Consider the following 14336-nt stretch of genomic DNA (forward strand, 5'->3'; position numbering starts at 1 on the left):
ATATATATATATATATATATATATATATATATATATATATATATATACATATATATACTCCTCTGTTGTTTTTTGATTTGCTTGCAGAATGGCACCATGACCAACAAATTGGTCAAGCCAGATATCCTGAAAATACCCATAATACTTTCCTTTTATTCCCCTACATATAGCTGACTACTGAGTCCTGCAGTTTTTGTGCCCTGGTATCTGTTATATCTTTCTGATATTCTTCATCTGACCCCTGCTGCATGAATTCAGATCTTCATTATTTCTTGTCAAGGCTGTTGCAGAAGCCTTGGAACTATTTTATTTTCTATGTCAGGCTCCTTTGTCCTTTTCTCTGTTCTTCAAGAGCAGGCAATTTTTGCTGAAATGATATTTAAATAGAATTTCTAAGCTTTTAAACTGAGAAATAGCTTGGGAACTACTATGGATTTATAGAAGACCATCTAAAAAGAGTTGGTGGAGGAAAAGTGGATTAAGGGGATAATACTGGTTCAACTTTTTTCTTTTGATGAATGAAACATTGATATTTTAATAAATTTTTCTTGTGGTGATCTCTCCTTTCAGGAGGAAGTGTTGGTACTCAGTTGAGACACCATATGGACACCCTACTTTTTTGGCACTACAACCTGGACCTTCATATAGTCTTAACACTGGATAATTCTGTCCAGAGTTTAGACAAAGTCCTCCTACCTTGCTGCTGGTGGCACAGCCAGCAACTGTGCAAGCTTTCAGCTGGTATGAATATTCCATAAAAGGTTGAATTCCTTTCGTATCAGAGAAGCTCAACGATGTTCCTCGAAAACGTTCAATTCCATCTCGGAGAAGAATGTAGTAAATAATAGGACCTAAAAGAGGCAGAGAAAGGCCTGAATTTGAGTGTCAGACTCTTTTAACTGTTTTTAAACAAATCAGATGGCTTAGAGGTCTGAAGAAATGGGATAATATAGCATTATTTAATTTTTTTTTTTTTTTTTTTTTTTGCAGTACGCAGGCCTCTCACTGTTGTGGCCTCTCCCGTTGCGGAGCATAGGCTCCGGATGTGCAGGCTCAGCGGCCATGGCTCACGGGCCCAGCCACTCTGCGGCATGTGGGATCTTCCCGGACCGGGGCACAAACCCGTGTCCCCTGCATCGGCAGGCGGACTCTCAACCACTGCGCCACCAGGGAAGCCTGCATTATTTAATTTTAAATTGCTATTATTTTGCTATGTTCAAGCAGTTCTTAATTACACTCACTCTTATGGAGGAGATGGATTCTTGACATAAATAATCAGTCAGTTGTTTTTTTCCCCTCACTATCAAACATTTACTTTCAAAACTATTCTGCCTTCCCATAATATGCTTTTCTTATTTGAAAGCAGCTCAGGCATATGTTGGGATTCAAGGAAAATAATTTTTGGCTAAAAATTTGTGAGGGCTATTTCACAAAATGAATGATTGGTTGACACACATCTGAAGTTTCCTTTACCAGCAAATACTTTTTAGTGGTTAGATGCATGCCAATTAAATGTAGACTACACTAATTTCAATTTCCTTATGGATTTACGGGATTATGTTATTTGAATTTTAAAAATAGCTTAATACCATTTGATTGTATAGGCTTCTTCCAGTTGAGGACTATTACATCATCAAGATGATCCATTTTGGTCCACCTGGGGGGGTTCACTCCCTCAGGCACATCTTCTTTTGTTGTGGCCCTAACAGCCTTGCTGAATCCTCGCCCATAGCTATTCCACGCAGAAATCCTATACTCGTATGTCACGTAGGGCTCCAGGTTCACATCTGGAAAGACAGAGAATTGGACAGCGGGGTTTTTAAAAATTTTTATTTTCTTACCATCATATCGAAAATAAATATCAAAACCTTAAACATTAAAAAATAAATGCTCAATGCACTAATCCTATTGTATATAAATAAAGCTCTAAGATCTTTACTTTCTGAGTCATAAAAATATTACAAGTGCTTATTAGATGCAGAGATATGAAATTGCACAGAACAGAATTCACCTATTTGAATAGAGAAATATGGATACATTAAAGAAATGACTGAAAAGTAAAAGCGCTAGACTAATGTACATTAGATGTTAATGCTTCCCAAGTTCATGATCTCTTTACTTCTGTATGAGGCAGGTTTGGCAAGATTCTTTTATAGTTTTATTATTATAAATTTTACCAATTATTACATTGTCAATATTACTTAAATTATTACATGAATTATAATGTAGTTGTTATGAGATACAGGACTTGTAACTTAGCTTATCATAGTACAATTTTAATAAATAAAAATGAATTCACACTCTACTATATGTACCATGTATAGTGTACTATATATACTTCCTTCATCTTCTACCAGACCAGAACTGAAACCAAACCCAAAAACAACCAATCTAATCAAAACAACAAAACCAACCTGCTGAGATTTTTGGCCTGGCAAAACTTTTATTAGATAATCATCCACGTGATTCAACGGTGTCCCAAACATCTTAGTTCAGTTTTGAGCTTTAATAACTTTGGAAGTACAAATGCTACAAATTTACCAAAACATTCCTTGAAAGTTTAATAATTTAAATCTGCTTTCCACTTATTTAATTCTGTGAATTTCGAAGATCTACATCTGTATTTTTGTGTGGCAGTTTCTGGATGATAATCAGACAGGGGGATCAGAAGAGGTCCTCCTTGACTTCCTGGCCACCTGCTCTATCTCCATTGGATGCAGCATTAATTCTCATTCCATCCACTCGGGTTATTTGACCACATTCTCCTTACATGCATCTCCTTACAATAAAGCCTGCCCTGCCTCTTTTATAGAGTCAGTATGAAAATAAAATGCAATAAGTTATGCCGCAGAACTTCATAAAATGTAAATTGCTATACAAATGTATTTCTGTCTTCATTTTTTCCAGTAAGAGGGTATTTGCTGCTTTGTACCTGTGATGACCACCAGTGGGTCCCCAGATCCCCCTTCTTTCCTGGTCAGAGACCTCTTGGCCAGAGTCTACATTTCCCAGTTTTCTTTGCAGTCTGGTGTAGTCACATGACTGGTCTCAACAACGGAAGGAGTGTGGAAGTGACGTGGGTAATGTGTGCATCACTTTCTGAAGAGGAAATCACTTGCCTTCTGTTAGCACTCTTACCCCTTCTGATGGGCTGGAACTAAGGATGCTGGGACAACTCAGGCTGTACCACTTGGAAGCATGATGAGGAAACCAGATCCTGAATGACCTTGTGGGGCTGAGCTGCCCAGACCGTCCGTCCACTCACCCACAGATGGTAACTATATTTTTGAACCTCTTGCTATAGCAGATTAAACTATTCACTGCGAATAACTATTATTGTGTAGCCTTCAAGCCCATGTTGCCATTTCTAATTTCAGCTGTGGCAACTGTCCACATTTTATTCCTGTTCTTTCCTCCACTGTATTTCATTCTTCTCCTTTTTGACTCTCTCAAGTCTTAGCCTTACTTCTATATTTTCCTGTGAGGCCTGGTCTTTCAAAGATGTTCCCTGCCCATAAAAGCATTCTTTTTGCTTTACACATAAGGAATCACTTGTTGAAATTTTACCTTTCCTCAATCATCTCTCTCATTTCTCAGAGCTCTTTTTTTCTTTGCCAGAATTTCCAACTATTCTTCTTCTTTTATTTTTAACTTTTTATCTCAAAATCATTCCACATGTCACATGGGGCTAATATTCTGATAAATGAGGGTGTTGGGTTTTGGGACGGTATGTTTGCTCAATATTTACTTGTTAATTGCTGAAAGGTCCCATACATATTTGTCTCCAATCATTTTTTTAGCTAACAGAGCAATCCTTCCAAAAATGTGTATATAATTGTGTCATTCCACTGCTTAAAAAGCTTCACTAACTATCCATTCATTGCGGTATAAAGGTAAACTCTTTAGTGTGGCCTAAAAGGCCTTCATAATCGGACCCCCACTCTTTGGCCTCCCCTCCATTACTTTCTCTGTCTTATATGTGCTACATCCGTATAAAGATACTTGCTTTTCAGACCTGCTGGGCTTCCTCCTGCTTCCTGCACTTTGCATGTGCTGCTCTCTCTGCCTGGCCGACCTCCCCTTCAACTGATAGGCTCTAACTTGCCCTTCAGTTCTTTCTTTGGGCACAGTATCCTTCTTGAAGTCTTTCCAGTCTGGGTTAGGTGTCCTTGCAGTAGTCTTCCAAAGCATCCTATGCTTATCTCTATCATAGAACTTACCTGCACATCGTTTCTCATATTAGAGGTAATTATGTATTAATTTCCCTATCTCTTCATATTAGCTTCAAATCCTGATGGAATTTCCTACTAGTTTTCAAGTTATTGGTTCTCATATACTGACTGGTTATTAGTAAGGATTTAATAAATATTTTTGATAAATAAATGATTGTAAGAACAAATGAATTTTGGTCAGCACTGGTGGTTGTAGCTTTTACTTGTCAATTTTAAAAATGGTTGACTTTTCTTCTAAATTGGCCTCAGTGGAATTTGTTTGAGCATCATTTGAGTGCTTAATTTTTTTTCATGAAAAGTAAAATTTTGTTATTTTTCATATTCAATTTATAGTGTTTTCTGGTAGGCAAACCGATCTGAAATATGGATGTTAAAAGCCCCTGCAATATTATATCAGTGGGTGGAAACAGCTATTCTCTTCTGGAGAGGTCTACTGCAAATATGTCTTAAAAACCCTTCAAAATCTGGACCTTGATTACCAAGGGCAGATAAAAGCAGAGACCTGTCTTAGAAGAAAACCAAGTAATTTTGGGGTTGTTTTTTTTTTAATATTTTTGTTTTGCGGTACGCGGGCCTCTCACCGTTGTGGCCTCTCCCGTTGTGGAGCACAGGCTCCAGACGTAAGGCCCAGCAGCCATGGCTCACGGGCCCAGCCGCTCCGCGGCATGTGGGATCTTCCCGGACTGGGGCACGAACCCGCGTCCCCTGCATCAGCAGGTGGACTCTCAACCACTGCGCCACCAGGGAAGCCCCCAAGTAATTTTTAAATGAGGGTTCATGACTTAAATCTATAACTGGGAGTGGGAAGAGATTAGTGGTCCAATTGTTTTCTATCCGAGGCTTTTCCTACCTAAAGATATTCCAAGAAATATTTTTTTGTTTGCTTACAGTGTGCTAAATCTAAAAATAAGGTAAAATTAAACAGGAATGTTCTATTCACGTGGATACTTCAATCTGGTAGGAGAGACGAGACAAGTGTCCAGATGCCTATGACACATACATGGTAGAAGTGGTGAATGGCATGGCCGTGTGTCACAGGAGCACAGAGGAGAGAGGGGGCTGGACTTGGGAAGCCTAAACTGAGAACGTGAATTCTGACCTTGGCCTTGAGTGTGATGGTTAAGAAGAACATTTCAGGTGGAAGGAACTGCTTGAGGGAGGTTTGGAGCCCTCCGAAAGGAGCCCTATACCATGTGGAGTCCACTACATCCACAGCTCCTAAAGGTGACATGATTTGAACCTGACTATTACCACAACAAGTTACTTTTACAGATCTGACCTTCAGTTTCCTCATCTGTGAAATGATCATACTTACCTGATTGCTTTATGGGTAAATTAAGATAAGGTTTAAAAATGTTTAGCACAAAGGGGGAGTGGCAGAGGGAGGGACTGGGAGTTTGGTTAGCAGATTGAAACCATTATATATAGGATGGATAAACAACAAGGTCCTACTGCATAGCACAGGGAACTATATCCAATCGCCTGTGATAAACCGTAATAGAAAAGAGTATTAAAAAATGAATGTATGGATGTATAACTGAATCACTTTTCTGTAAGCAGAAATTAACGCAACATTGTAAATCAACTGTACTTAAAAAAAAAACTGTCTAGCACGGCACTGGAACTAAGTAATACTCAGTAAACTTTATCTCTATTCCTTCCTTCCCTTCCTAATCTACTCCCTCTCATCCCAGTATCCTGCTTTACTGTTTTCCTTCTCAAGGTTTGTCATTATCACCCCCCATTGGCTGGGTAAGGCAGAGTGATGAGTCATGATGGAATACAGTGGTTTTATTGTTTATTTGACCTCAGCTGGCTTGAATTATGTCACTTAAATGTATTCCATTTGACTCTAAACAATAGGTGTGTGTACACACACACGTCTAATTTTTCAAAAAACAGAAACTTAAGCAGGGACTTAAGTAAGTGGGTGAATAATAAAAATTTAATAGATGGCAGAACTATTTTGGAGATGATCCTAAAATTTACAGCGTCTTTCACCTGACTCAGCCAAGCCTAAGAATCACTATTTTGGACTAATGCAGTAGGGGCTAAGATGGGGCTTGGAAATGACTATTTTCAATAACCATGAAGGTTCTTGTTCCCAAGATGATGGCCATCTTGGGGAAACACCAGGCTGCAGGAGAGCACAGTCTCTGGCCCCAGACCCAAGATCAGGAAAGCGATACTGACTTCACTGCGCAGTCTGTCTCCTCCTTGGAATGATGCTGCCAGGTCTTAGTGACCAGACAGGTTTCTACCTCTTTTCTGCTTGGAAGAATAACAACATTCATTCATGGCACTTATTGAAAGCCTGCATTCCAACTTTTGAGACAGAAAATTAGGCTCATTGCAAATTAACTGGATATACCATTAAAGGTCACATAACTAATTTATTTCTCTGTTCTTCATTCTCTACAGGCTTACTTTACAATAGAGTACATCCTTGTTTAAAGTTCGACTCTGAAAAACTTTAAACTACAAACTTTGACCAGATCCAGATTGTGCCTCTAACTGCCTGGTAACTCTCTGGCTCATAAGTATGATGGAATTAATTGATATGAGGTGAAGGAGGGAGTTGAGGTCAGAGTGAAATAAATCTGCGTTTTCAGCAGCTTTTCACTCCCCCTTCTAAGCCGTGGACAGGTGGCTCCCTTTCTGTTACCTGTGAAGGAGAGTGTGTTTACACTTCCCATATGAACAGGCTCTTCAGCAGATGAGCACATTTCTTCGACTGATTCCTTCCCGATGGAATTGTGAGATCCTCTTATCACAGTACAAACGTGACTGGTAAAGTTGAAGTCACACCTGCCGCAGTGCGCTGTGGCTTCCATAGACGCCGGGCAGACAGTCGCGCAGACTTTGGTTTCCTAAGTCAAGCGGTAGAGGTGGCGCGGGGGGAAGGGAATTGAAAACGTTCATTTAGACACGTGTGGCATAGGTGTTTACGACTCTCAAATGAAATTTTCCTGTGCTTAGTTCATGAATGAACACCTCAAAATTCATAAAAAGAAATGAGGGCAGTGTGTATACTAGAAAGAGCAGTTACTTTGAAATGACACAGATCTGGATTCAAAATCCAGTTTTGCAACTTATTGGTGTTGTGACCTTGAACGAGTCTCTTATCCGCTCAAAGCCTCAGGTCTTCTGTGAAAGAATGGAAATTCAATTTACTATGCGGGTTTGTTTGAATGACTCAAATGAGATAACGTAAATGCCTTACACTTAGTAGATATGCTATAAATAATCACAGGAGTCGTTATTTTATTATTGTTACTTTGACACTTTCCTAATGGAGTTTTAGACAAAATAAAGAATGTGAAATTTGAGAATCTGCACTTCTTGTGCTCTTGGGAAATCTGGACTAATAAGAAGTATTCTGCATCCAAGTTTTAGAAAATTTAAATATTTCCTGAACTCTCATTATAATCATTATTATTTATATTTATAAACTTTTTCTCTGGTGAATCTCTGGACATTTTATAGCTATTGATAAATACTAGTAGGCGCTAATCTCAGAAAATGAAATACTTCATCATCCCAAATTACAGGAGATATAAATGAGGCAATATTCTTCTAAGGCAAAGCTCTACTTCATCTTCCTTTATATAGGTAGCATAACTTATTTAAAATCATTTTTGTTATTTAAAAGTGATCTACATTCAATCCCTCTCTTTACCTAAAATAAGTTAAATTATTTTCCCAACGATGATCAAAGTAAAGCTGCTTCAGGAAAATATAGCTAGATTTCCATTTAAGTATGGTGAATCGAACATGTGCATTTATCGTCATTTCCTCTTAAAGCCCAACCAAATGAAAATAAAGGAATATGGAAAGCCAAGGAAACAGGAAGGGAAGTAACACTCGGTTTTGGAAGCTAGGAAGTGGATGGATGTGGCAGAGACAAGGCTATGTGCCCAGGAGTGCCCATTTTTGCCTTTTCTCCCCTGGAACGCTAGATTTTCAAGTCCAGCTACAATAAGAAGAGCCATGTGACTAGAAATGTCTGTGCGACTGTGTACAGGAGAGATGCCTTCTGCATCCAGGGAAGACGCATACACGTGCAATCATCCACTCTCTCCCTTTTTCCACTGTGAAGCCCCACAAGATGGAAGCGACTTGGGTTCCTGAGATGTTGCATGGAGGAGATCTGCCAGTCTCACACTGGACTGTCACAAGAAAGGTTTAAAAAAATTCATGCTGTTGACCCATTCCATACATGAGTATGTCTGTTTTCACCTCAGCATAGTCCAGTGTATTCTGGCAAAAACACAAATTAGTACTTTGAAGTTGGATGTTGTCTTAACAACAATAACAAAACCCTAAAGTATGTGGCATTGGCTTAGGGTTAAGCAGGCCATGGCAAAGAAATACGTACTGGGCTTTGGGAAGCTGAGGAGGTCTGTTGTGCTACGGCTAAATATTCTGCAAACTCTGCCCTGGGATAACTGTCAAAGCAAGCCAAGTGTTCCTGAGCTCACCACTTTGGGGAAGACATCATAGCTTAGAACATGAGCAGTATGTGTGCTGTTAGAGCTGCATGTGGCCAAGGATTAGAAAAATGAGAAAAACGTAGAAAATAATTGGTGAAACTAAAAAAAAAAAAAAATAGAGAGGGTCCACTGGAAGATATAAGCCAGGAGCCAGAGTGGGAAAGCTAAACGCAATTCTGCATATTGCATAGTGAGAACCCCAGCCCTCCTTGCTACTGGATACCCCATATGGCAGCCTGGCATGTACGCCATCCCGATGTAGGATGGAGTACTAAGGATACTTCTCTGAGTATTAAAATAGTACCAATCTTAAACCATAATGGAAAAGAATATGTAAAAGAATATATATATATATATATAACTGGATCACTTTGCTGTACAGCAGAAATTAATGCAACATTGTAAATCAACTATCCTTCAATAAAATAAATTAAAAAAACTAAAATTTTACAGGCAAAAAATAGTACCAAACAAATGAGACAATTCAAAGAATAAAGCAAACAAACAATTAAAAAAAGCAACAATGGAATGAATATTTCCAGAATGATTAAAAAAAGACGTTCCACGAATGAAACAAGAGTAGGATGATATAAGTAATAATCAGCAAACAAGAAAGAGCACTTAAAAACTAAAAAATAATATGATAGCTAAAAACACCCCCACAACAAATCAATAGAAAGGTGGAAAGATGTAGTTAAGGCAATATCTCATCACATTGAAAAAGATGAGGAGTTAATCAATAGGCAAGAAACAAGAAGAAAAAATTAAAACATCAGTTTAGAAAGTCCAACACCAAAGTGATCAGTGAAAACAGACAAAAGAAGGGGCGGGGGACCTTGAAGATGGCGGAAGAGTAAGACGCGGAGATCGCCTTCCTCCCCACAGATACACCAGAAATACATCTACACGTGGAACAACTCCTATAGAACACCTACTGAAGGCTGGCAGAAGACTTCAGACCTCCCAAAAGGCAAGAAACTCCCCACGTACCTGGGTAGGGCAAAAGAAAAAACAGAGACAAAAGAATAAGGACGGCACCTGCACCAGTGGGAGGGAGCTGTGAAGGAGGAAAAGTTTCCACACACTAGGAAGCCCCTTCGCGGGCGGAGACTGCGGGAGGCGGAGCGGGGGAGCTTCGGGACCGCGGAGGAGTGCACAGCGACGGGTGCGGAGGGCAAAGCGGGGAGATTCCCGCACAGAGGATCGGTGCCGACCGGCACTCACCAGCCCGAGAGGCTTGTCTGCTCACCCGCCGGGGCGGGCGGGGGCTGGGAGCTGAGGCTCGGGTTTCGATTTCGGACGGAGCGCAGGGAGAGGACTGGGGTTAGCAGCTTGAACACAGCCTGAGGGGTTAGTGCACCACGGCTAGCCGGGAGGGAGTACGGGAAAAGTCTGCACCTGCCGAAGAGGCAAGAGACTTTTTCTTCCCTCTTTGTTTCCTGGTGCGCGAGGAGAGGGGTTTAAGAGCGCTGCTTAAAGGAGCTCCAGAGACGGGCGCGAGCCGCGGCTAAAAGCGCGAACCCCAGAGACGGGCGGGAGACGCTAAGGCTGCTGCTGCCGCCACCAAGGGGCCTGTGTGCGAGCACAGGTCACTCTCCACACCCCTCTTCCGCGGAGCCTGTGCAGCCCGCCACTGCCAGGTTCCCGGGATCCAGGGACAACTTCCCCGGGAGAACGCACGGCAGGCCTCAGGCTGGAGCAACGTCATGCCGGCCTCTGCCGCCGCAGGCCCGCCCCGCACGCAGTGCCCCTCCCTCCCCCCCTCCACCCCCGGCCTGAGTGAGCCGGAGCCCCCGAATCAGCGGCTCCTTTAACCCCGTCCTGTCTGAGCAAAAAACAGACGCCCTCCAGCGACCTACACGCAGAGGCAGGGCCAAATCCAAAGCTGAGCTCCTGTGAGCTGTGAGAACAAAGAAGAGAAAGGGAAATCTCTCCCAGCAGCCTCAGGAGCAGCGGATTAAAGCTCCACAATCAACTTGATATACCCTGCATCTGTGGAATACCTGAATAGACAAGGAATAATCCCAAATTGAAGAGGTGGACGTTAGGAGCGAGATCTATGATTTTTTTCCCTTTTCCTCTCTTTGTGAATGTGTACGTGTATGCTTCTGTGTGAGATCTTGTCTGTATAGTCTTGCTTCCACCATTTGTCCTAGGGCTCTATCCGTCCATGGTTTTTTTTTTTTATAATTTTTTTTCTTAATAATTTTAATTGTAATAACTTTATTATACTTTACCTGCGTTCTTTCTTTCTTTCTTTCCTTCCTTCCTTCCTTCCCTCCTTTAGACAACGAATCACCCCAAATTGAGGAGGTGGTCTCTGTGAGCAAGATTTATGATTTTTCCCCCTTTACCTCTTTTTGTGAGGGTGTATGTGTATGCTTCTGTGTAAGATTTTCTCTGTATAGCTTTGCTTCCAACATTTGTCCTAAGGTTCTATCCGTCCCTTTTATATTTCTAAATATTTTTTAATTCAATAACTATATTATACTTTATTTTATTTTTACTGTATCTTCTTTCTTTCTGTCTTTTTTCCTTCTTTCCCTCCCTCCTTCCTTACTTCCTCCCTCCCTCCCTCCTTTCTTTCCTTCTTTGCTTCTTTCTTCCTTCCTTCCTTTCCTCCTTTCCTTCTTTCTTTCCTCATACTTCTACTAATTCTCTCTACTTTTTCTCCCTTTTATTCTGAGCTGTGTGGATGAAAGGCTCTTGGTGCTCCAGCCAGGAGTCAGGGCTCTGCCTCTGAGGTAGGAGAGCCAACTTCAGGACACTGGTCAACAAGAGACCTCCCAGCTCCACATAATATCAAATGGCGGAAATCTCCCAGAGACCTCCATCTTAACACCAGCACCCAGCTTCACTCAACGACCAGCAAGCCACAGTGCTGGACAACCTATGCCAAACAACTAGCAAAACAGGAACACAACCCCACCCATTAGCAGAGAGGCTGCCTAAAGTCATCATAAGGCCACAGACACCCCAAAACACACCACCAGACGTGAACCTGCCCACTAGAGAGACAAGATCCAGCCTCATCCACCACAACACAGGCACTAGTCCCCTCGACCAGGAAGCCTACACAACCCACTGAAACAACCCTAGCCACTGGAGACAGACATCAAAAACAACGGGAACTACGAACCTGCAGCCGGCAAAAAGGAGACCCCAAACACAGTAAGATAAGCAAAATGAGAAGACAGAAAAACACACAGCAGATGAAGGAGCAAGATAAAAATGCACCAGACCTAACAAATGAAGAGGAAATAGGCAGTCTACCTGAAAAAGAATTCAGAATAATGATAGTAAGGATGATCCGAAATCTTGGAAATAGAATGGACAAAATGCAAGAATCAGTTAACAAGGACCTAGAAGAAATAAAGATGAAACAAGCAATGATGAACAACGCAATAAATGAAATTAAAAGTACTCTAGATGGGATCAATAGCAGAATAACTGAGGCAGAAGAACGGATAAGTGACCTGGAAGATAAAATAGTGGAAATAACTACTGCAGAGCAGAATAAAGAAAAAAGAATGAATAGAATTAAGGACAGTCTCAGAGACCTCTGGGACAACATTAAACGCACCAACATTCGAATTATAGGGGTTCCAGAAGAAGAAGAGAAAAAGAAAGGGACTGAGAAAATATTTGAAGAGATTATAGTTGAAAACTTCCCTAATATGGGAAAGGAAATAGTTAATCAAGTCCAGGAAGCACAGAGAGTCCCATACAGGATAAATACAACGAGAAATACGCCAAGACACATATTAATCAAACTGTCAAAAATTAAATACAAAGAAAGCATATTAAAAGTAGCAAGGGAAAAACAACAAATAACACACAAGGGAATCCCCATAAGGTTAACAGCTGATCCCTCAGCAGAAACCCTACAAGCCAGAAGGGAGTGGCAGGACATACTGAAAGTGATGAAGGAGAAAAACCTGCAACCAAGACTACTCTACCCAGCAAGGATCTCATTCAGATTTGATGGAGAAATTAAAACCTTTACAAGCAAAAGCTGAGAGAGTTCAGCACCACCAAACCAGCTTTACAACAAATGCTAAAGGAACTTCTCTAGACAAGAAACACAAGAGAAGGAAAAGACCTATAATAACGAACCCAAAACAATTTAGAAAATGGGAATAGGAACATACATATCGATAATTACCTTAAATGTAAATGGACTAAATGCTCCCACCAAAAGACACAGATTGGCTGAATGGATACAAAAACAAGACCCTTATATATGCTGTCTACAAGAGACCCACTTCAGACCTAGAGACACATACAGACTGAAAGTAAGGGGATGGAAAAAGATATTCCATGCAAATGGAAACCAAAAGAAAGCTGGAGTAGCAATTCTCATATCAGACAAAATAGACTTTAAAATAAGGACTATTAAAAGAGACAAAGAAGGACACTACATAATGATCAAGGGATTGATCCAAGAAGAAGATAAAACAATTGTAAATATTTATGCACCCAACATAGGAGCACCTCAATACATAAGGCAAATACTAACAGCCATAAAAGGGGAGATCGACAGTAACACATTCATAGTAGGGGACTTTAACACCCCACTTTCACCCATGGACAGATCATCCAAAATGAAAATAAATAAGGAAACACAAGCTTTAAATGGTACATTAAACAACATGGACTTAATTGATATTTATAGGACACTCCATCCAAAAACAACAGAATACACATTTTTCTCAAGTGCTCATGGAACATTCTCCAGGATAGATCATATCTTGGGTCACAAATCAAGCCTTGATAAATTTAAGAAAATTGAAATTGTATCAAGTATCTTTTCTGACCACAACGCCATGAGACTAGATATCAATTACAGGAAAAGATCTGTAAAAAATACAAACACGTGGAGGCTAAACAATACACTACTTAATAATGAAGTGATCACTGAAGAAATCAAAGAGGAAATAAAAAAATACCTAGAAACAAATGACAATGGAGACACAATGACCCAAAACCTATGGGATGCAGCAAAAGCAGTTCTAAGGGGGAAGTTTATAGCAATACAAGCACACCTTAAGAAGCAGGAAACATCTCGAATAAACAACCTAACCTTGCACCTCAAGCAATTAGAGAAAGAAGAACAAAATAACCCCAAAGCTAGCGGAAGGAAAGAAATCATAAAAATCAGATCAGAAATAAATGAAAAAGAAATGAAGGAAACGATAGCAAAGATCAATAAAACTAAAAGCTGGTTCTTTGAGAAGATAAACAAAATAGATAAGCCACTAGCCAGACTCATCAAGAAAAAAAGGGAGAAGACTCAAATCAATAGAATTAGAAATGAAAAAGGAGAATTAACAACTGACACTGCAGAAATAAAAAAAATCATGAGAGATTACTACAAGCAACTCTATGCCAATAAAATGGACAATCTGGAAGAAATGGACAAATTCTTAGAAATGCACAACCTGCCAAGACTGAATCAGGAAGAAATAGAAAATATGAACAGACCAATCACAAGCACTGAAATTGAAACTGTGATTAAAAATCTTCCAACAAACAAAAGCCCAGGACCAGATGGCTTCACAGGTGAATTCTATCAAACATTTAGAGAAGAGCTAACACCTATCCTTCTCAA

At 40.3% G+C, this 14336-nt stretch overlaps 1 protein-coding gene across 1 annotated transcript in view; it reads right to left on the reverse strand.

The window, feature by feature from the left end:
• The window catches only part of USH2A (usherin), a 788115-nt gene that overhangs the window by 181186 nt on the left and 592593 nt on the right, over positions 1-14336 (reverse strand). Inside the window, exons 51-53 of the mRNA XM_029229459.1 lie at positions 6898-7102; positions 1590-1787; positions 697-851 (exon numbers count right to left, since the gene is read on the reverse strand). Of these exons, the coding sequence (XP_029085292.1) occupies positions 697-851; positions 1590-1787; positions 6898-7102 (558 nt within the window). The remainder of the gene's footprint in view (positions 1-696; positions 852-1589; positions 1788-6897; positions 7103-14336) is intronic.

This window comes from Monodon monoceros, unplaced genomic scaffold (assembly GCF_005190385.1).
Source record: "Monodon monoceros isolate NGI ecotype Baffin Bay Population unplaced genomic scaffold, NGI_Narwhal_1 Super_Scaffold_18, whole genome shotgun sequence".
Taxonomy (NCBI): Eukaryota; Metazoa; Chordata; class Mammalia; order Artiodactyla; family Monodontidae; genus Monodon; species Monodon monoceros.